Source organism: Mustela erminea, chromosome 1 (genome assembly GCF_009829155.1).
Source record: "Mustela erminea isolate mMusErm1 chromosome 1, mMusErm1.Pri, whole genome shotgun sequence".
In the NCBI taxonomy this organism is placed as follows: Eukaryota; Metazoa; Chordata; class Mammalia; order Carnivora; family Mustelidae; genus Mustela; species Mustela erminea.
The window spans coordinates 56,004,883-56,027,358 of NC_045614.1; the positions used below are offsets into that span (position 1 = coordinate 56,004,883).

The window sequence follows — 22,476 nt, forward strand, 5'->3', positions numbered from 1 at the left end:
TGTCATTTAAGGCCTTTATTTCCTTGTTGACCTTTTGCTCGGATGATCTGTCATTTCAGTGAGGGGAGTGTTAAAGTCCCGCACTGTTATTGTATTGTTGTTGATGTGTTTTTTTGATTTTGTTATTCACTGGTTTATATAGTTGGCTGCTTTCATTTTAGGGGCATAGATATTTAAAATTGTTAGATCTTCTTGTTGGACAGACCCTTTGAGTATGATAGAGTGTCCTTCCTCATCTCTTATTATAGTCTTTGGCTTAAAATCTAATTTATCTGATATAAGGATAGCCACCCCAGCTTTGTTTTGATGTTCATTAGCATGGTAAATCCACCCCCTCACTTTAAATCTGGAGGTGTCTTTGGGTCTAAAATGAGTTTCTTGTAGGCAGCATATTGATGAGTTTTGTTTGTTGTATTCATTCTGATACCCTGTGTCTTTTGATGGGGGCATTTAGCCCATTTACATTCAGGGTAACTATTGAGAGATATGAAATTTGTGCCATTGTATTGCCTGTAAGGTAACTGTTACTGTATATTTTCTCTGTTCCTTTCTGATCTACTACTTTTAGGGTCTTTGCTTAGAAGACCCCTTTCAATATTTCCTGTAGAGCTGGTTTGGTGTTTGCAAATGCTTTCAGTTTTTCTTTGTCCTGGAAGCATTTTATTTCCCCTTCTATTTTCAAAGACAGCCTAGCTGGATATAGTATTCTTGGCTGCATGTTTTTCTCGTTTAGTGCTCTGAATATATCATGCCAGCTCTTTCTGGCCTGCCAGGTCTCTGTGGATAAGTCTGCTACCAATCTAATATGTTTAATATTGTATGTTACAGTCTTCTTGTCCCAGGCTGCTTTCAGGATATTTTCTTTGTTGCTAAGCCTTGTAAATTTTACTATTAGATGATAGGGTGTGGACCTATTCTTACTGATTTTGAGGGGGGTTCTCTGCACCTCCTGGATTTGATGCTTGTTTTCTTTGCCATATTAGGGAAATTCTCTACAATAATTCTCTCCAATATACCTTCTGCTCCCCTCTCTCTTTTTCTTCTGGAATCCCAGTTATTCTAATGTTTCGTCTTATGGTATCACTTTCCTCTCGAATTCTCTCCTCATGGTCCAGTAGTTGTCTCTCTTTTGCTCAGCTTCTTTATTCTCTGTCATTTGGTCTTCTATATCACTAACTCTTTCTTCTTCCATATTTATCCTAGCAGTAAGAGCCTCAATTTTTTTTTAAAGATTTTATTTATTTATTTGACAGAGAGAGATCACAAGTAGACAGAGAGGCAGGGAGAGAGAGAGGGAGGCAGGCTCCCCGCTGAGCAGAGAGCCCGATGCGGGACTCGATCCCAGGACCCTGACATCATGACCTGAGCTGAAGGCAGCGGCTTAACCCACTGAGCCACCCAGGCACCCCAAGAGCCTCAATTTTTGATGGCACCTCATTAATAGCTTTTTTGATTTCAACTTGGTTAGATTTTAGTTCTTTTATTTCTCCAGAAAGGGCTTTTATTTCTCCAGACAGGGTTTCTCTAATGTCTTCCATGCCTTTTCCGAGCCTGGCTAGAACCTTGAGAATCATCATTCTGAATTCTAGATCTGACATATTACCAATGTCCATATTGATTAGGTCCCTAGCCTTTGGTACTGCCTCTTGTTCTTTTTTTTGTGGTGAGTTTTTCTGCCTTGTCATTTTGTCCAGATAAGAATATATGAAGGAGCAAATAAAATACTAAAAGGGTGACAAAGACCCCAGGAAAATGTGCTTTAACCAAATCAGAAGAGATCCCAAATCATTGGGGGAGAAAGGGAGTAAAAAGAATTTCAGAAAAAAAAATTAAAAAAGAAAACAAATAAAAAATATAAAAAAGAAAAATATTGGAGAGGGCACGGATTGCATGGAGCACTGGGTGTGTTGTAAACACAGTGAATACTGTTACCCTGAAAATAAATTTAAAAAATTTAAAAAATAAAGAAAAAAATATACATTAGACCGGTGACTAGAACAGGGTCACCCACTTAATTTTGGGAGTATTTTGGTCTCTTAGAAGAAACTACCTTCCAACATTTTAAAGAATGAAAAACATATATAAGGATAAACACAATGAAGGGTTGGAGTATGATTATAAAGATGAAATTTTTTTTTTTAATTTCTAAAAAAGGAGTTAATAAGATAAGTTGTTTGGGAGAATAAAGAAAAAGAAAGTGGAGAGAATTTGCTCTGGCTGAAGACTAGAACAAATCCCTGTGTAGATTAAGGGTGTATTTTGATCTATTAGAAGAAGTTGTACCCCAAATTTTTTTTACAAGAAAAACCCTATGTGTATACCAAAAATAAAGTTAGATACAGTGAAGGATAAAATACGACTATAAGAATGAAGGCTCAAAACAGATTTTTTTGTAATGAAAGGTATTGTTAAGATAAACTAGTTAAAAATTGTTAAAACAGGAAAGGGTAAAAGTTAAAAAAAATTTAGCAGAAGAAAAAACGTAAAATTAAAAAAATTAATTAACTTTGCAAGACTAAAGAATCATGGGGAGAAAGCCATGAATTCCATACTTTGCTTTCTCCTCCTCTGGAATTCTGCTGTTCTCCTGGTAAGTGAACTTGGTCTTGGCTGGATTTCTGGTTGATATTCTGGGGGAGGGGCCTGTTGTAGAGATTCTCAAGTGTCTTTGCCTGAGGTGGAATTGCACCGCCCTTACCAGGGGCCAGGGTAAGTAATCTGCTCGAGTTCGTTTGTTCCTTGAATGCTTTCTGCTTTCCATAGAGTTCTGGAGGACGGGAATGAAAGTGGCCGCCTCCCAATCTCTAGCTCAGAGGAACTGAGAGCTCAGGGCCCCACTCCTCAGTGCGCCCTGGAAGGAAAGCGCTCAATCACTCCCATCTCCCTGGGCTCCCGGTGTGCTCCGAGCTGACCTAGCTGGTGACGCAGCATCTCTGTCTCTGGCATACAGCCCCACCTGGAGTCTCCGAACCACACAGATACCTGAGCTCTTCCGGGGGGGGGGTCTCCCCGGATTTTGTGGGGTCCCTGTGCCACGGATCACAATTTAAGGTAACCGCCAGCTGAGAGCTCACTCCTTGGATCCGTCTCTGTAGCTGGCTTCCCCGCTTTAATACCTGTAAGCTCTGCAACACTCAGACAGCCCTGATATTTCTGTGACCCTGCGGGACCTGAGACCACGCTGTCCCCATGTAGGCTTCACCCCAGCTTAACCTCCGGAGTGAAGTCCCACAGTGTAACAGACTTCTGAAGGTTCTGATTTTGTACTGTGTTGCTCTGCCGCTGGCTGAGGGTGGGCCCTTCCCGCCGCGGTCTATCTTCCTGATACTTAGATTCACTTCTTTGCGGGTCCTACCTTTCAGAAAGTGGTTGATTTTCTGTTTCTAGAATTGTTGCTCTTCTTCTCTTCAATCTCCTGTTGGATTTGTAGGCGTTTGGAATGTTTTGATAAGCTGTCTAGCTGATCTCCTGCTACCTGATGTTGTCTCAGCCTGCTACTGCTCCACCATCTTGACTCCTCCCCCACCAAGCACGTTTTATATATGAAATTGCGAAAATGGATTACATATTAGCAACCATTGCATCTTTAGTCAGTATTCAGCTTGCTGCTTATCTGTGTTGGTACCTATTTAACTAGCTAGTTATCTGTGTTTTTGTTGTTACTTGTGACATACCTATGTATGGACACATCCCCACATACTTTGCGGTTAGAATTCTACCAGCTTCCATTTCCTTACATTGTAGAGGTGGGGAGAAACAGTCATCTGAGTTGGCTCATGGTATGATCAGCAAATGTGAATGCCCTCTTCAATGTGGTGTCCACCTGTGCATGTATAATCCATATTCCAGCTTTTACTTCTGGAACTTACAATGTTACTGTGGTTTCTTCTTACTCCTGTACCACTTCAAGGCACAGCTCTGTTTTCCCTCCCACAGCTCTAGGCTTTAGGTCCATTGCATGCTTTCTTTTTGACAGCACATCTAGTATTAGACTGATGATCAGAGCTCATCTCGAGGAGCCCTTGAGACCTTTAGTGGAGGGAATGAGTCTCAGAGCTCACCCATTATCTTTAAATAATTGCAACAGTGTCTCAATAAATAGAAGGAGTCCTTAGGATTCCATTTAGCTTAAATGTAGCACTAGGATGTGTGAGCCTTCTTCACCTTCCTTCCTGTGATCTTTACACAGGGACTTCACAAAAGGTGGCAAGAAGGCACAGCCCCCACGGAGAGAAGCTGCTGTGGACAAAGGCAGCTGTGAAGGAGAAGATGAGGAAGAAAGTGAAGATGATTGGGAAGAGGTTGAAGGTAAAACATTGCTGTGTGATCCTGTTTTTCTGTTTGAATCTGCTTGGAGTCACATCATTTAGTTGCAGTGCTTTTGTTTCCTTGTGAAACTAAGACCAAATAAGGTTACAGTAGGGACTTGCTTTTGATGCAAAGACAAATTCATGACCAGGTTACCAAAGATGGTTGTATATTCTCTTCCTCTTGTGGCTGTCAGTGGAGGAGATTGTGAAACTGAGAGGCAGTATTGTTTCAGCACATAGGCTTTGAGAGTAGTGAGATCTGGGTTCAGGGTCCAGCCTTGCTACTTGTATAGCTGTGTGAACAAGTAAATCCACTCTGAAAAAATCAGAGATTTTTCACCAATAGCATTCAGTAAGCATTGACTGCTCCGTGTGAGCTGTTTACAGGCTAGGCTGCAGGATTGTAGCAGAGGAAGAAAGGTCTGCAAATGTAACGGGCCTAAAGCATCATATGCTCACAGTAATGTAATCATCCCTGATTCCTTCTGTCTGTGCTAACTTTATCTCAGCTTTTGATTTTGAAAATGATTTTTGAAAACCTACAAAATGGAAAATGTAGTACATGGACTCTTCACTTAGATTTAGTAACTTTAACATTTGCCAGTAGTGAATGTATCTTTCTCTGTAAATATGCAGCGTGGAATCATTTGAAAGTAAGTTGCAGACATCCTGGTACTTGACTAGTAAATACTTCATCAGTTCCCCTAAGACTAAGACATTCTCCTGCATGATGAAATAGTTTCATACTTAAGAAAATGAAAAGCCCCTAATTGTTGCAAAAATATCCTTCATAGCCATTGTTTGTTTCTAATCCAGGATCTAATCAAAATGTGAGTTATACCTCTTTAGTCTCCTTTAGTTTAGAACAGTGTGTCCACCCCCCAACACCTTTTTTTTTCTTTTTTTCTTTTTGTGGCACTGCTGTTTTTGAAGAGTCCTGGCCTATTCTCTTATGGGATGTCTTTGATTCCAGTTTTGTGTGATATGCATCTCAGGGTGATGGTAAACTTGTTTCAGTATCCCCAGGTTTCTTATAAACTGTAAGTGAAGGCTTGATTGAATTTAGGCTAAACTTTTTTGGGGGGGCAAGTATACTTCATAGCTTTGTATTTCATACTGCATCCATTAAGAGACTCCTAATGTCAGTTTGCCCCACTAGTGATGCTAAGTGTGATCCTACAAGGTGGTTCTGCCAGTTTGTGAAAACATAAAGGTACATTTTCCCTCTGTAATTAACCATATCGGGTGATACTCTGATTCTGTGTGAATATCTTATTCTCTAGTAACTTTTTACTTAACAGTTTTTCATATGCTTTGATCTTTACTGAATCAGATTATTATATTGAGCATCATGAAATGGGACTCTCTGATTCTGTCATCTCATATGCATTTCTCAGGTGACTGTGATCTGTAAAGAAGAGCTCTCTCTTTTAAATTATATTTATTTTGAGTATCACTATGGACTTAGAGATATTTTTAAAACTCACATGTTATCAGTTATCATCATTATACTTGTTGATCTTCAGATTGTCCCAGATTTGGCTAGTGAGAGCCCCTTTAAGCCTTGTGCCTAATAGTGTCCTTCTGACATGGCCTCATTCTCAAAAACGTTTTTCTTTTTTTAATTTTTTATCTTTATTAACATAAAATGTATTATTTGCCCCAGGGGTACTGGTCTGTGAAGCATCAGGCTTACACATTTCACAGCACACACCATAGCACATACCCTCCTCAATGTCCATAACCCCACCACCCTCTCCCTACACACCTCCACAGCAACACTCAGTTTGTTTAGTGAGATTAAGAGTCTCTTATGGTTTGTCTCCCTCCTGATCGCATCTCGTTTCATTTTTTCCTTCCCTACCCCTCATAACCCCCTCCCTGCCTCTCAAATTCCTCATATCAGAGAAATCGTATGATAATTGTCTTTTTCTGATTGACTTATTGTGCTTAACATAATACCCTCTAGTTCCATCCATGTTGTTGCAAATGGCAAAATTTCATTTATTTTGATGGCAGCATAATATTCCATTGGGAAAAAAAATACACACACACACACACACACACACACACACACTACAACTTCTTTATCCATTCATCTGTTGATGGACATATAAGTTCATTCCATAGTTTGGCTATTGTGGGCATTGCTGCTACTGTAAACATTCGGGTGCATGTGCCTCTTTGGATCACTACATTTGTATCTTTGGGGTAACTACCCAGTAGTGTGATTGCTCGGTCATAGGGTAGCTCTGTTTTCAACTTTTTGAGGAACCTTCATGCTGTTTTCCAGAGTGGCTGCACCAGCTTGCATTCCCACCAACAGTGTAGGAGGGTTCTACTTTTTCCATATCCTCTGCTGTGAAGTAGTATCTCATTGTGGGTTTTTGTTTTTGTTTTTGTTATATTTCTTTTCAGCGTAACAGTATTCATTGTTTTTGCACCACATGCAGTGCTCCATGCAATCTGTGCCCTCTCTAATACCCACCACCTGGCTCATTGTGGTTTTGATTTGTATTTCCCTGATGCCAAGTGATGTTGAGCACCTTTTCATGTGTCTCTTGGCTATCTGGATGTCTTCTTTGCAGAAATAGCTGTTCCTGTCTTCTGCCTATTTCTTGACTGGGTTATTTGTTCTTTGGGTGTAGAGTTTGATAAGTTCTTTATAGATTTTGGATACTAGTCCTTTATCTGATATGTCATTTTTGAATATCTTCTCCCATTCTGTCAGTTGTCTTTTGGTTTTGCTGTTTCCTTTGCTATGCAAAAGCTTTTGATCTTGATGAAGTCCCAATAGTTAATTTTTGCCCTTCCTTCCCTTGTCCTTAGTAATGTTTCTAGGAAGAAGTTGCTGCGGCTAAGGTCGAAGAGGTTGCTGCCTGTGTTTTTGCTGGATTCCTGTCTCACATGGAGGTCCTTCATCCATTTTGAGTCTTTTTTTGTGTGTGGTATAAGGAAATGGTCCAGTTTCATTTTTCTGCATGTGGCTGTCTAGTTTTCCCAACACCATTAGTTGAGGGGACTTTTCTCCATTGGACGTTCTTTACTGCGTTGTTGAAGATTAGTTGACCACAGAGTTGAGAGTCTGTTTCTGGGATCTGTGTGTCTGTTTTTGTGCCAGTCCATACTGTCTTAATGATTACAGCTTTGTAATAGAGCTTGAAGTCGGGAATCGTGACATCACCAACCTTGGCTTTCTTTTTCAACATTCCTCTGGCTATTAAGGACTAACCATATTCCATTTATATATATAAATGGGTTCCATGCCTATTCCATATATATGTATATATGGCATGTGCATATATATGTATATATGTATGGCATATATATATATATATATATGAGTGAATACACACACACACACACACACACACACAGTATATACATATATATGTATATATGGAATATGCATGGAACCCATTTCTGGTTCCATTTAAATTTTAGGATTATTTGTTCCACTTCTTTGAAAACATTTGATGGTATTTTGATAGGGATTGTATTAGATGTGGTGATTGCTTTAGGTAGCATAGACATTTTCATAATATTTGTTCTTCCAGTCCATGAGGTTGGAATGTTTCTCCATTTCTTTGTATCTGCCTCAATTTCTTTCATGAGTACTTTATAGTTTTCTGAGTACAGATTCTTTGCCTCTTTGGTTAGGTTTATTCCTAACTATCGTATGGTTTTGGGTACAGTTGTAAATGGGATGGACTCCTTAATTTGTCCTGTCTTGCTCTTGGTGTATAGAAATGCAACTGATTTCTGTGCATTGATTTTATGTCCTGACACTGTACTGAATTCCTGTATGAGTTCTAGTAGTTTTGGAGTGGAGTCTTTTGGGTTTTCCATATAAAGTATCATATCATCAGCAAAGAGTGAGAGTTTGACTTCTTTGCTGATTAGGATGCATTTTATTTCTTTTTGTTGTCTGATTGCCGTTTGTTGTCTGTTGTCTGATTAGTAGGACTTCTAGTACTATTTGAATAGCAGTAGTCATAGTGGACAGCCCTAAGGTCGTGTTCGCGACCTTAGGGGAAAAGCTCTCAGTTTTTTCCCCATTAAGGATGATATTCAGTGTGGGTTTTTCATAAATGGCTCTGATGATATCGAGGTATGTACCCTCTATCTGTACACTTTGAGGAGTTTTGATGAAGAGAGGATGCTGTACTTTGTCAGATGCTTTTTCAACATCTATTGAGAGTATCATATGGTTCTTGTTCTTTCTTTTATTAATGCATTGTATCGTACTGATTGATTCGTGGGTGTTGACCCACCCTTGCAGCCCAGGAATAAATCCCACTCTTCGTGGTGAATAATCCTTTGAATGTACTGTTGGATCCTATTGGCTAGTATTTTGGTGAGAATTTTTGCATCTGTGTTCATCAAGGATATTGGTCTGTGATTCTCCTTTTTGATGGGGTCTTTGTCTGGTTTTGGGATCAAGGTAATGCTGGCCTCATAAAATGAGTTTGGAAGTTTTCCTTCTGTTTCTGATTTTTGGAACAGTTTTAGGAGAATAGATGTTAATTCTTCTTTAAATGTTTGGTGGAATTCCCCTGGGAAGTCCTCTGGCCCTGGGCTCTTGATTGTTGGGAGATAATTAATGACTGCTTCAATCTCCTTACTGGTTATGGGTCTGTTCAGGTTTTCTACTTCTTCCTGGTTCAGTTGTGGTAGTTTATATGTCTCTAGGAATGCATCCATTTCTTCCAGGTTGTCAAATTTGCTGGTGTGTAGTTGCTCATAATATGTTCCTGTAATTGTTTTTATTTCTTTGGTGTTGGTTGTGATCTCTCCTCTTTCATTCATGATTTTATTTTATTTATTTATTTATTTATTTATTTATTTATTTTTCATCCATGATTTTGTTAATTTGGGTCCCTTCTCTTTTCTTTTTGGTAAGTCTGGCCAGGGGTTTATCAGTCTTACTAATTCTTTCAAAGAACCAGCTCCTAGTTTGTTTGATTTGTTTTAGTGTTCTTTTGGTTTCTAGTTCATTGATTTCTGCTCTGATTATTATTTCTCTTCTCCCGCTGGGTTTAGGCTTTCTTTGCTGTTCTTTCTCCAGCTCCTTTAGGTGTAGGGTTAGGTTGTGTACTTGAGATTTTCTTGTTTCTTGAGAAAGGCTTATATTGCTATATACTTTCAGGACCGCCTTTGCTGTGTCTCAAAGATTTTGAACAGTTGTGTTTTCATTTTCATTTGTTTCCATGAATTTTTAAAATTCTTCTTTAATTTCCTGGTTGACTCACTCATCGGGAGTAGTAGTAGGATGCTCTTTAGCCTCCATGTAACTACATGAGCTCTTTCCAACTTTCCTCTTGTGGTTGAGTTCTAGTTTCAGAGCATTGTGGCCTGAAAATATGCAGGGAGTGATCCCTGTCTTTTGGTACCGGGTGAGACCTGATTTGTGACCCAGGATGTGATCTCTCCTGGAGAATGTTCCATGTGCACTAGAGAAGACTGTGTATTCTGTTGCTTTGGGATGGAATGTTCTGAATATATCTGTGTGGTCCGTCGGGTCCAGTGTGTCATTTAAAGGCTTTATTTCCTTGTTCATCTTTTGCTTAGATGATCTGTCCATTTCAGTGAGGGGGGTGTTAAAGTCCCCTACTATTATTGTATTGTTGTCAATGTGTTTTTTTTGGTTTTGTTTTTAATTGGTTTATATAGTTGGCTGCTCCCATGTTAGGGGCATAGATACTTGAAATTGCTAGATCTTCTTGTTGGACAGACCGTTTGCGTATGATACAGTGTCCTTTCTCAGCTCTTAGCATAGTCTTTGGCTTAAAATCTAATTTATCTGATATAAGGATTGCCACCTCAGCTTTCTTTTGATGTCCATTAGCATGGTAAATTGTTTTCCATCCCCTCGCTTTAAATCTAGAGGTGTCTTTGGGTCTGAAATGAGTTTCTTACAGATAACATCTCAATGGGTCTTTGTTTTGTTTGTTGTATCCATTCTGATACTGTGTGTCTTTGATTGGGGCATTTAGCTCATTTACATTCAGGGTAACTACTGAAAGATACGAATTTAGTGCCACTGTATGGCCTGTAAGGTGACTGTTACTGTATGTTGTCTCTGTTCCTTTCTGGTCTGTTATTTTAGCCTTTCTCTTTGCTTAGAGGACCCCTCAATATTTCCTTTAGGGCTAGTTTGGTTTTTGCAAATTCTTTTAATTTTTGTTTGAACCTTTTATCTCTCCTTCTATTTTTAGTGACAGCCTAGCTGGATATAGTACTCTTGGCTCCATTTTTTCTTTTTTTTTTTTTTAATTTCATTTTTTATTTTTTTTTAAATACTTTATTTATTTATTCGACAGGCAGAGAGAGAGGCAGGCAGAGAGAGAGGGAGAAGCAGGCTCCCCGCTGAGCGGAGAGCTCGATGTGGGGCTCGATTCCAGCACCCTGGGATCATGGCTCTTGTTTAGTGCTCTGAATATATCATGCCAGTCCTTTCTGGCCTCCAGGTCTCTGTGAATACGTCGCTGCCAATCTAATATTTCTGTCATTGTAGGTTACAGACCTCTTGTCCTTAGCTCCTTTCTGGATTTTCTCCTTGTCACTGAGACTTGTAAGTTTTACTATTAGATTATGGGGTGTTGACCTATTTTTATTGATTTTGAGGGGGGTTCTCTGTGCTTCCAGGATTTTGATGCTTGTTCCCTTTGCCATATTAGGGAAATTCTCTACTATAATTTGCACCCATATACCTTCTGCCCCACTCTCTCTTTCTTCTTCTTCTGGGATCCCAATTATTCTAATGTTGTTTCGTCTTATGGTATCACTTATCTCTCGATTTCTCTCCTCATGGCTCAGTAGTTGTTTCTCTTTTTCTTAGCTTCTTTATTCTCCATCATTTGGTCTTTTACATCACTAGTTCTCTCTTCTACCTAATTTATTCTAGCGGTAAGGGCCTCCATTTTTTATTGCAGCTCATTAATAGCTTTTTTGATTTCAATTTGGTTAGATTTTAGTTCTTTTATTTCTCCAGAAAGGGCTTTTATTTCTCCAGAAAGGGATTCTTTAATATATTCCATGCTTTTTTAGAGCCCAGCTAGCACCTTGATAATCATCATTCTGAACTCTAGTTCTGACAACTTACTAATGTCTGTATTGATTAGGTCCCTAGCTGTTGGTACTGCCTCTTGTTCTTTTTTTTGTGGTGAGTTCTCTGCCTTGTCATTTTATCTAGATAAGAATAGGTGAATGAGAGAATAAAATACTAAACGTGTGGCAAAGACCCCAGAAAAATATACACTAACCAATTCGGAAGAGACCTAAAACTGGGGGGAGAAGAATGGGGAGAATTTATTAGACTGGTGAATAGAACAGAGCCACCCACTTGATTTTGGTTGTATTCTGGTCTTTTAGAAGAAACTACCTCCCAAAATTTTAAAGAAAGAAAAACTTACATATATGCAAAAAGAGGGTAAATGCAATGAAGGGATGGAATATGAATGTAAGGATGAAAATTTAAAAAGATTCTAGAAAAGGAATTGTTAAGTTGGTTTGAAAAAAAGTCAAAAAAAGGGGAGAATGTGATTAGGTTGGAGACAAGAACAAAGGCATGTGCTAGATTTATGGTATATTTTGATCTGTTAGAATAAATTGTATCCCAAAATTTTAAAGAAAAATAGCCTATAGTATACAAAAAAGGTTAAATATGAAGGGATAAAATATGACTATAACAGTGGAGATTTAAAGATTTTTTTTAAAAGGTATCGATAAGATAAAATAGTTAAAAAATGTTAAAAAGGGAAGAGGAAAAGTTAATATAGAATAAGAAAAAAATAAAATTACAAAAATTTACCTTTGAAAAACTAAAGAATCATGGGGAAAAAGCCACGAATTCTGTGTTTTGCTTTCCCCTAGCTCTTGAGTTCTGCGGTTCTCATTGATCAGTGAATGTGGTCTTGGCTGGATGTTCTTGCTGATCTTCTGGGGGAGGGGCCTGTTGTCGTAATTCTCAAATCTCTTTGTCTGTGGTGGAATTGCACCACACTTGCCAGGGGCCAGGCTAAGCAATCTGCTTGGGTTCACTTTTGGTAGCTTTTGTTTCCTGAATGCTTTCCATACAGCTTTGAAGGATGGGAATGAGGATGGCAGCCTCCCAGTCTCCAGCCCAGAGGAGCTAAGAGTTTGAGGCCCCATTCCTCAGTGTGCCCAGAGAAAAGCATTCAGTCCCTCCTGTCTCCCTGGTCTCCAGCTGCACTCCATGCTCACCCAGCCTGTGACTGAGCATTTCTATTTCTGGTACATGGCCCTGTTTGGATTCTCCAAACCCAGCAGATTCCTGCTCCACACTCCCGTGCTGCTCCTCCTGGAGGAGGAAGGAGGGAGTCTCTCCAGATCTGTCACTTGTGGGGTCCCTCCTGGAAGAGCAGTGGTCTGAGTGTGCCTTGGATCACAGTTTAAGTTAACCCTGAGCTGAGATCCCACTCCTTAGTCTGTCTCTGTAGCCAGTTTCCCCTCTCTCTAATACCTGGGAGCTCTGCCACACTCAGACACCCCTAGTCTTTCTGTGAGCCCGCGGGTCCTGAGACTACACTGTCCCCGCCAGGGCTCCACCCCCTGCTTAGTCTCTGGAGCGATGTCTCTCAATGGAGCAGACTTCTTAAAATTCTGATTTTGTGCTGCTTCACCACTTGCCAGGAGCCATCCTGTTCCCCTGGGGTCTGTCTTTCCATTGCTTCGGATTCACTTTTCCCCCACATCCTGCCTTCTGAGAAGTGGTTGATTTTCTGTTCCTGGAATTGCTGCTCTTCTTCTCTTCTATCTCTTGTTGAGTTTGTAGGTGTTAAGAATGGTTTGAGAACTATCTAGCTGAACTGCTGGGACCTAATGGTATTTCAGTCTCCTACTGCTCCGTGGTCTTGCTTCCTCTGGACCTCAAAAACGTTTTTGAGTACATTTTTGTTCTCTGGCACAAGAAGATATTCCAGGCCCATCTTGTATTCTTCTTGCTCCAGACCTATGATCAGCTTTTGTTTCTCCAGCAAGCCCTCGCTCATTTCATCAGTGACTGACATGTAGAAACCAAATCTTGGCATTAGGTGTATTCATTGCCGCCAGTGGGGTGTCACTGCTTCTTGGCCCAGAGCATCTTTGACGAGGCCTTTGCTAACAAAGTTTACAGTTAGATCCAGTTCAGCGAATTCAGTTTATTTCAGCTAGTATTTATAAGCGATATAGAGGATAAAGAGATAAAAAGGATGTATTCCTTACCATTATAAGATTGTGATTGGGGCTGCAAGACCCCTAAATTCATGCCTGTATATGGTGCAAATTGTGATATGGGTTATTGTAGTAAGAAGAATAGGTAATTATTCTTCTTTGTTGTTGTTTTTGTCTCTTGGAGAAAGACTAAGTCTCTACTAAAACACACACGTTAACATCAGATCCTTAATATCAGAGGTCTGAATTCAAGTCAGTATTTCTGTGCCTCAGTTCCCTGCTCTAAGGGCTGTTTCTCTGTGTTGTTTGAATTAAATGAGAAATAAATGTGAAACAACTCAGTCTGTCGCATTTTTGAGATACTCAAAGCACACTGCAGGAGTAGGGGTCTCCTACGTTTCATCTGTTCTTCACTCCCCTCAGAACCTCCATTTTGTTTAATATGATAGCGATCATAATAATTATTATTAGTACAGATTTTAAAACATATTTTATTTATTTTGAGAGAGGGAGAGAGAGAGCGAGGAAGAGAGCATTTGGGGGAGGCATTAGGAGAGGAAGAGAGAATCTCAAGCAGACTCCACACTGAACATGGAGCCTAGTGCAGGGCTCGATGCCACAATGCTGAGATCATGAGCTGAAACCAAGAGATGGCCACTTAACCGACTGAGCCACCCAGGTACCCTTATTATTACTGATTTTATAAAAAATTATTGTTGATAGAACTTGGTGAGCCTGTGCCAGGTGACATGGGAGAAAACACAGCTTTCTCTGAATCTGTCCTGCCTGTGGAACCAGTGGAGATAGAGATCGAAACACCCCAACAAGCTAAAGCAAGGGAAAGAAGGTAAGATTAGGCCCTTCTCTCTAAGTTCCTGTCACACATCTTGAACAAGAGCTGATACTTAATGAAAGGTTTTGAGAAACACATAGGAGACTGGGGCTGAGTACCAGTGTGGTCAGCAGGCTTAGGTGAGAGAGCCCTGGGTTTACCTTGAGGACTTGAACAAGAATCTTGGTTTGTTTTATGGCTGTGGCAGGACATGCGAAGAGGAAACGTGAATATCTGGTATATGCTGAGGACTCTGCAGGTTGTCCCTTGTTTAACTTAAACTTGAAGATAGTGTGTGAATGAAGATGTGGAGGCTCAGAGATGTAACATTTTAGGAGTCACTCAGCTAGGAAGCAGTTGAGCCAAGACTCAAATCCCTCTCCTGCCAACTCGACACTCATGCTTTCACATTACATCACACTGCACGATTTGAGGCAGTGCCGTGCCCCCTGTGGTAAGGAGCCCCCATTCCCAGGACGGCTGCATCTGCTGGCGGCTTGGGAATATGAACACAACGCCTGGTGGTCAATTGGCAAATGAGTTCCACTGTGATGGGTACATCATTAGGCATGAAGGAGGAGGGTAGATGTCTGGATGCAGGCATGAAAGATTTCACGGCACCATAGAAATGTGTGTACACCAATTTAGCCCGGAAGTACTGGTGCAAAGGAGGGAGTCAGTAGTCGGGAGGTCAGTCAGGCAGGGAAGACTCCTTGTGGGATGTGCGCCTCAAAGCACGTGCATGAGGCCTGATGGGTGGAGAGTGTCCTGAGCCAAGGTGTGCAGGTGAGAAGGAACAGAAAAGTCTGTGGAAAATAGCCAGCTTGCAGATATGCCTGAGTAGCACGGCCTTGTATAAGAGAACCAGGAGAGTGAGTCACAAGCCATGATGTGTGACTGGGGGCCTGGGGTCAGGGCCCAGGGGTCAGTCTCCCACTTCATTCTTGGATTTTTCAATATGCATGGCAGTGAAAGGATAAAAGTGGAGTTTGAGACCTATCTTCGGAGGATGATGAAACGTTTCAGTAAAGAAGTCCATGAGGACACACACAAGGTAAGGAAGGGTGGGAGGCGAAGGGACAGGGTCCTTTGTGTCATGGCGGGGTGGTGTGGTGCACACAGCTTTGGTTCTCAGTCAAGCCTGGTTTTATTTGGCTCTTCTACTCACTCTGTGACTTTGGCCAGTTTCTTTGTCTCCCTGAGCGGTTTCCTCATCTTTGAGGTGGGGTGTGATAAGTGCCTGCTTTGGAGGGGGTTGTGGGGATGGAGCAAATATGACATGCAAAGTCCGGAGCACAGACCCGGCACAAAGGAGGGCCGGACCCATGGGTACGCTCCCTCCGTCCCTTCTTCCACCTGTCTCATAACCTCCATTCTTTTTTTTTCTTTTTTTTTTAAGATTTACTTATTTATTTATTTGACAGACAAGATACCACAAGTAGGCAGAGAGGCAGGCAGAGAGAGAGGAGGATGCAGGCTCTCTGCTGAGCAGAGAGCCCGATGCGGGGCTTGATCCCAGGACCCTGGGATCATGACCTGAGCAGAAGGGAGCGGCTTAACCCACTGAGCCACCCAGGCACCCCTCATAACCTCCATTCCTACCACTGCTGAAGAGACGTGTATTTGACTTCAGCCAGCAGTTAGTGAACCACATTATAGACCTAGCAAGGTACTTGGCGTTGTGGGGATGGAGACTTGTAGAAAGCTTATTTCCTACCATTAAGGAGTGTCTGTTCTCACAGACGGAACAAGACAGATGTCAAAACTGGAAATTCAAGGCTCAGAATGAGGAAAGGGAACGGTGTGGGTTGAGTGGCTGAGGAAGGTGGCTTTCTTTAAGAGAAAGGCCACTGGGGAGAGGTGGGAGGACAGAAGCTGGGGAGGCTGCCTGTGACAAGTTCAGAGGGCCCTCTAGTTCTCTGTGTGTCTGTGTAATGGAGGGTGCATGCATTGGTGGCCTGTGAGAGTGAGGGAAGGGCGCTCAGCTTTCCCTCGGATGGGCAGCAGGCAGCCAGAGTGAGAAGAGCTGACAGGGCTGGAAGAGACAGTACGTCTAGAGCAGCTGCAGAGATCTGGGAGTGAGATGAGCTCAGAGCAAGGACAGTGAGGAGATGAGACACCCACCTCCCTGAGGCCTTGAGGAGCACGTGGGATAGCGGTGCTGCTTGTACCTTTTGGAAGAGATGGAAGGAAGGGAAGAGTTCATATGACTCTAAGATGGGAAGCTTAAGTGAGGGGAGAAGAATGGAGCTGTGGACTGAAATGGGGAGGTCAGAGGTGGGGAAGGAGGCAGACAGTTCTGAAGGGAAAAGGATGTAAGATTTTGGAGGAGGCGGTGAGGAGTCACATTATCATCTCCGGAGGCTGGGGAGCGGTTGGAGCTTGGGAGCAGGGCCAGCTGGCTTTAGGGTCTGCAGCAGAAGTGGCTGGGTCCTGGCACCCAGGGAAGGGCAGAGAACCCTGTGGTGAACCCGCGCCATCCGCCAGCTTGGACAGCTACTGGCACTTGCGCAGTCTCTCCCTTCTCACCCCTGTCTCACTTTTCCTCCTGATCTTTTTGGAGCAAATCCTAAACAGCAAGGCCTCTTAAAATATAGAAGTTTATATGCTGCAGTTTTGAGATTTGGTTAATTTGTCGAGGGAATAAGTATCTAGGGAGAGCACAGGGTGAAAGACAAGGTCTTGGGAAATGGCTAATGTTGGGATTTTTACTTTCTTGTGTATAGAAATAATAAATAATTCCTGCCCACAAAATATCTCTCAGTTTGGCAGCAGAAAACCCTCTAGTTCTCAGCCTACCATCTTCCCCTTTTTCCCAGGTTCACCTGCTATGCCTGCTGGCAAATGGTTTCTATCGAAGTAACATCTGCAGCCAGCCAGATCTACTTGCTATCAGCCTGTCCATCATCCCAGCTCGTTTTACCAGAGTGCCACCTCGGGATGTGGATGCCTGCTATCTGTCAAACCTGGTGAAATGGTATGCCCTCTGGCCTGTCTTGCAGAGCCCTAGAGTAGGACTTGTGTCTCTAAGAGGTTGGGGGCCGGGCAGTTGCACAGACTTCCCTGAGGGGACCCCTTATGCTGGGCCTTGAGTGCACAGCCCTGAAGATAGACACACGTCAGGCACGTTCTCTGCCCTGGAAGAGCTCCCAGCCTGGCTGAGGAGACAGATGCACCCCAGGTAATCAGGGTAGTGTGAGGAGTGCTTTAGAAGAGAGCTGCTGGGTACTTTAGGTGCATGGAGCACCTAAGCATGGTCCTTTAGATGCACCTCCCAAGGACGTGTGAAGTCTGCTGGGGTCTTGAGTGGAGCCGGGGTCAGCCACACAGACTGGGAAGATGAGAGCAGAGGCAAGCAGGACTCCCGATTCCCTCTTGAGACTCTCCCGTCTGATTTTCTTGGCTATAAGAGGATAGCGAGTGTTCCTCTTGGCCCTGACTCGTGACATGGGGAATGTCTGGTTTCTCTCCAGGTTCGTTGGTACATTTACAGTGAATGCAGACCTCTCAACCAATGAGCGAGATGATCTGCAGACAACATTGGAAAGGAGGTTTGCTATTTACTCTGCACGGGATGATGAAGAGTTGGTACATGTAAGTCATTCCTCCTGGCATGGTTTTTTGTTTTGTTTTGTTTTGAATTTCTTTTCAGTGTACCAGAATTCTTTGGTTATGCACCATACCCAGTGTTCCATGCAATACGTGCCTTCCATAATACCCACCACCACGCTCACCCAACTTCCCACGCTCGCCCCTTCAAAACCCTCAGATTGTTTTTCAGAGTCCATAGTCTCTCTCTCGTGGTTCATATCCCCCTCCACTTTCCCTCAACTCCTTTCTCCTCTCCATCTCAAAGATTTTATTTATTTGTTTGACAGAGAGATCACAAATAGGCAGAGCAGTAGGCAAAGAGGGTGGGAAGTGGGCTCTTTGCTGAGCAGAGAGCCTGATGCAGGGCTCGATCCCAGGACCCTGAGATCATGACCTGAGCTGAAGGCAGAGGCTTAACCCACTGAGCCACCCAGGTGCCCTGGCACAGTTTTTTAGTGCTGGGAGCTAATGGCCATGGCAGTCACGTGCCAGATACCATTCCAGAGTTTTCCATGTTCTTCCTTATTCAGGCCTTGTGAAATAAAAAATACATTTAGAAGCTCAAGGAGGCCAAAGAACTTTCTCAGGGTCATTCTTCTGGTAAGCAACTAGAGTCAGGTTTGGGACCAGTATATGGGTGGAAAGCCTGCACTCTTTCAGTTGCTTGGTGTCCTGGGATTGTAAACACTTATTTTTTGGTCAGGTGCCCTAGCCTTGTTTCCCTTAACTATTCAAAAATTATGTTCAGAAGTCCATAGGAAATGTTTTTTCAAACCTTGTCTGCTGAAATCCATCAGGAAGCATTTCCCTACCTTCCGATTTGAGAAATGATATTGGTTGGCAGTGGTGCAGTCAGGAGAGTTCTGTCTACCAAAAATAGAGATAGAAATACGGCTTTATTTCCGGAAGGTTCCTATTCATTACATACATTTTCTGTTTGTTTACGGAAGGAGACCAGGCTTCTTGGATCTTCAAAGCCCAAACAACTGGCATCTTTACCTCTCTTCTGATTCACTTTAAAAAAGTCTAAGATGGGGCACCTGGGTGGCTCAGAGGGTTGAGCCTCTGTCTTTGGCTCAGGTCATGGTCTCAGGGTCCTGGGATCGAGCCCCGCATCGGGCTCTCTGCTCGGCGGGAAGCCTGCTTCCTTCTCCCTCTCTGCCTGCCTCTCTGCCTGCTTGTGATCGCTCTCTGTCAAATAAATAAATAAAATCTTTAAAAAAAAAAAAAGTCTTAAGATATCTGACATAGTCAGTGATGATGCCGTAATACCACCATCCAGGGAAAAGCATTAATATTTGAGTATCATTCTCCAAAACTCGGTTCCTGTGTGTATTTCCAAATTATTTTACCCCCTAAGAGGCTACCATGTGCCCATTAAATAATTACTCCCCATTCTACTCCCTCCTCTCTCTCCCTCAAGCACGTGACAGCCACAGTCTGCTTTCTGTCCCTAATGGATTTATGTATTTTGGATGTTTTATGTGGAGGAAGTAAGTATCCTATGTGACCTTTTGTGTCTGGCTTCTTTCACTAAAACCTTTTCAGGGTTTATCTAAGTTGTAGCTTATGTTAGCCCTTTGTTCCTTTTCATGGGTGAATATTATTTTATTGTATGAATAGACCCATTTTGTGTATTCGTCAGTTGATGGATGTTTAGGTTGTTTTCACCTCTTGGCGGTTGTAAGGAGTACTACCATAAACGTGTATGTACTTGAGTACTTGTTTTTGATTCTTTGGGTATATACCTAGGAGTAAAGCTACTGGGTCATTTTATGTTTAACTTCTGAATAATTGTCAAACTTTTCCATGGCGGCTGCCCCATTTTACATTCCCACGAGCAACATACAAGGGTTCCAATGTCTCCAGATCTTTTCTAACACTTGTATTTTCCTTTTTTATTTTTTATTCTAGCTATCCTAATAGGTGGGAAGTGCTGGCTCATTGTGGATTGGATTTACATTTCCCTGTTGACTCATGATGTTACCATCTTCTGTGCTTGTTAGCCATTTATATATCTTCTCAAGAGAAATGCCTGTTCAAATTGAAATGCCTGTTCAAATCCTATGCCCATTTTTTGGTTAGTTTCTTCATCTTTTTGTTGTTCAGTTGTGAGGGTTCTTTCTATATTGGAGATGCTAATCCACTCTCAGATACATGCAGATATCTCTCCTATTCTGGAGGTTGTCTTTTCCCTTTCTGGAGAAAGTCTGTTGAGCCTCAAAAGTTTTAATTTTGATGAAGTCTGCTTTTTCTATTTTTTTTTTTTTTTTAAATTTTATTTATTTATTTGACAGAGAGAAATCACAAGTAGTCAGAGAGGCAGGCAGAGAGAGAGAGGGAAGCAGGCTCCCTGCTGAGCAGAGAGCCCGATGCGGGACTTGATCCCAGGACCCTGAGATCATGACCTGAGCCGAAGGCAGCAGCTTAACCCACCTGAGCCACCCAGACGCCCTATTTTTTTTTTTTTTTATTCCTTATACTTTTGGTGCCATATCTAAGAATCTAGTGTCAAATCTAATTTTACCCTTTATGTTTCCTTCTAAGAGTTTTACAGTTTCAGCTCTAACATCCATTTTGAGTCTTTCATCCATTTTGAGTTAATGTTTATATATGATGTGAGGCCGGTGTTTGACTCCCTCGTTTTTGCATGTGAATATCCACTTGTCCCAGACCCCTTGGTTGAGGAGACTATTCTTCCAGTTATTTATTTTGTTATCTTCACTACTGGTTGAAGACAAGTGTTTCAACGGGAATTGCATGGCCTTGGTACCCATGTCAAAAAGCAGTTGGCTATTGGTGTCTGGCTTACTTCTGATTGCCTTAACCATCATGACTCCTTTGTCTCCTCCATTCTGACAGTTTCTGGGTCTTCCCTCATCCTTCCTGCCTTGACACTTTTCAGAGTACTGCTTAGGAATTTTGTAGAGTGTCCTTCAATTTGGGTTTCTCTGTTATTTTCTCATTCTCCCCCCAACATGGAACTCCAGAATAAATACGCAAAAATTATTATTTTTTTCGCTGTGACACAGTGTCTCAAAGAAAATATGCCCTCCTCTTTCTGGCCTTCTCAGTGAGGCATTATAGTGACTCAGGAGACACTGATGTCTGCCTGGAAGTTCTTGCTCAGATGCTTTATTGCTTGCCATTTTGGAGTTTCATTCTGATGAGAAGACTCCCCTCCTTAAAGGATAGCAGAATTTTTAGAACTGCAGCTTCTGGTGGAAAGACTTGTTTATGGGGAAAAATTATAAACGGAATAGGCTTTGGAGATCTGGTGATAATGATGTTTTGTACTTTTTCTTCTCAAAGTGATACTTCATTTAATTCTTTTATTTTATTTATTTTTTCTCACCATAGCATGTACCCTCTCCAATGCACATAACCCAGTCACCCCAACCCTCCCATTCCCCTTCTGTCCAGCAACTCTCAGTTTGTTTCCTGAGATTAAGAGTCTCTTATGGTTTGTCTTCCTCTCTGGTTTCATCTTGTTTCATTTTTTCATCCCTTCCCCTATGATGCTCTGTCTTGTTTCTCAAATTTCTCATATCAGTGAAATCATATGATAATTATCTTTCTCTGATTGACTTATTTCGCTTAGCGTAATACTGTGTAGTTCCTTTCATGTCATTGCAAATGGCAAGATTTCATTTTTTTTTGTTGGCTGCGTAGTATTCCATTGTGTATATATATATATATATATCTCACATCTTCTTTATCCATTCATCTGTTGTTCTTTCTTTAGTTTGGCTATTGTGGACATTGCTGCTAGACATTCAGGTGCACGTTCCCCTTTGGATTACTGCCTTTGTATCTTTAGGGTAAATACCCAGTAGTGCAATTGCTGGGTCGTAGGGTAGCTCTATTTTCAACTTTTTGAGGAACCTCCATACTGTTTTCCAGAGAGGCTGGACCAGCTTGCATTCCCACCAACAGTGTAGGAGGGTTCCCCTTTCTCTGCACCCTCGCCAACTCCTGTCATTTCCTCACTGGTTAATTTTAGCCATTCTGACTGGTGTGAGGTGGTATCTCACTGTGGTTTTGATTTGTATTTCCCTGATGCTGAGTGATGTTGAGCACTTTTTCATGTGTCTGTTGGCCATTTGGATGTTTTCTTTGCAGAAATGTCTATTCGTGTTTTCTGCCCATTTCTTGACTGGATTATTTGTTCTTTGGGTGTTGAGTTTGATAAGTTCTTTGTAGATTTTTGGGTGCTAGCCCTTTATCTGATACATCATTTGCAAATATCTTCTCCCATTCTGTCAGTTGTCTTTTGGTTTTGTTGACTTCCCTTTGCTCTGCAAAAGCTTTTGATCTTGATGAAGTCCCAATAGTTCGTTTTTGCTTTTGCCTTTGAAGATGTGTCTAGGAAGAAGTTGCTGTGGCTGAGGTTGAAGAGTTTGCTGCCTGTGTTCTCCTCAAGGATTTTAATGGATTCCTGTCTTACATTGAGGTCTTTCATTCATTTTGAGTCTATTTTTATGTGTGGTGTAAGGAATTGGTTCAGTTTCATTCTTCTGCATGTGGCTGTCCAATTTTCCCAACACATTTGTTAAAGAGACTGTA

General features: G+C 41.8%; 1 protein-coding gene across 4 annotated transcripts in view; it reads left to right on the forward strand.

The window, feature by feature from the left end:
* XPC (XPC complex subunit, DNA damage recognition and repair factor) overlaps positions 1 to 22,476 on the forward strand; it is a 53,359-nt gene that overhangs the window by 11,620 nt on the left and 19,263 nt on the right. For all 4 annotated transcript variants that reach the window (XM_032320617.1, XM_032321472.1, XM_032323069.1 and 1 more), the window contains exons 3-7: positions 4,190 to 4,308; positions 14,211 to 14,334; positions 15,289 to 15,373; positions 17,139 to 17,296; positions 17,793 to 17,913. In XM_032320617.1, the coding sequence (XP_032176508.1) occupies positions 4,190 to 4,308; positions 14,211 to 14,334; positions 15,289 to 15,373; positions 17,139 to 17,296; positions 17,793 to 17,913 (607 nt within the window). The remainder of the gene's footprint in view (positions 1 to 4,189; positions 4,309 to 14,210; positions 14,335 to 15,288; positions 15,374 to 17,138; positions 17,297 to 17,792; positions 17,914 to 22,476) is intronic.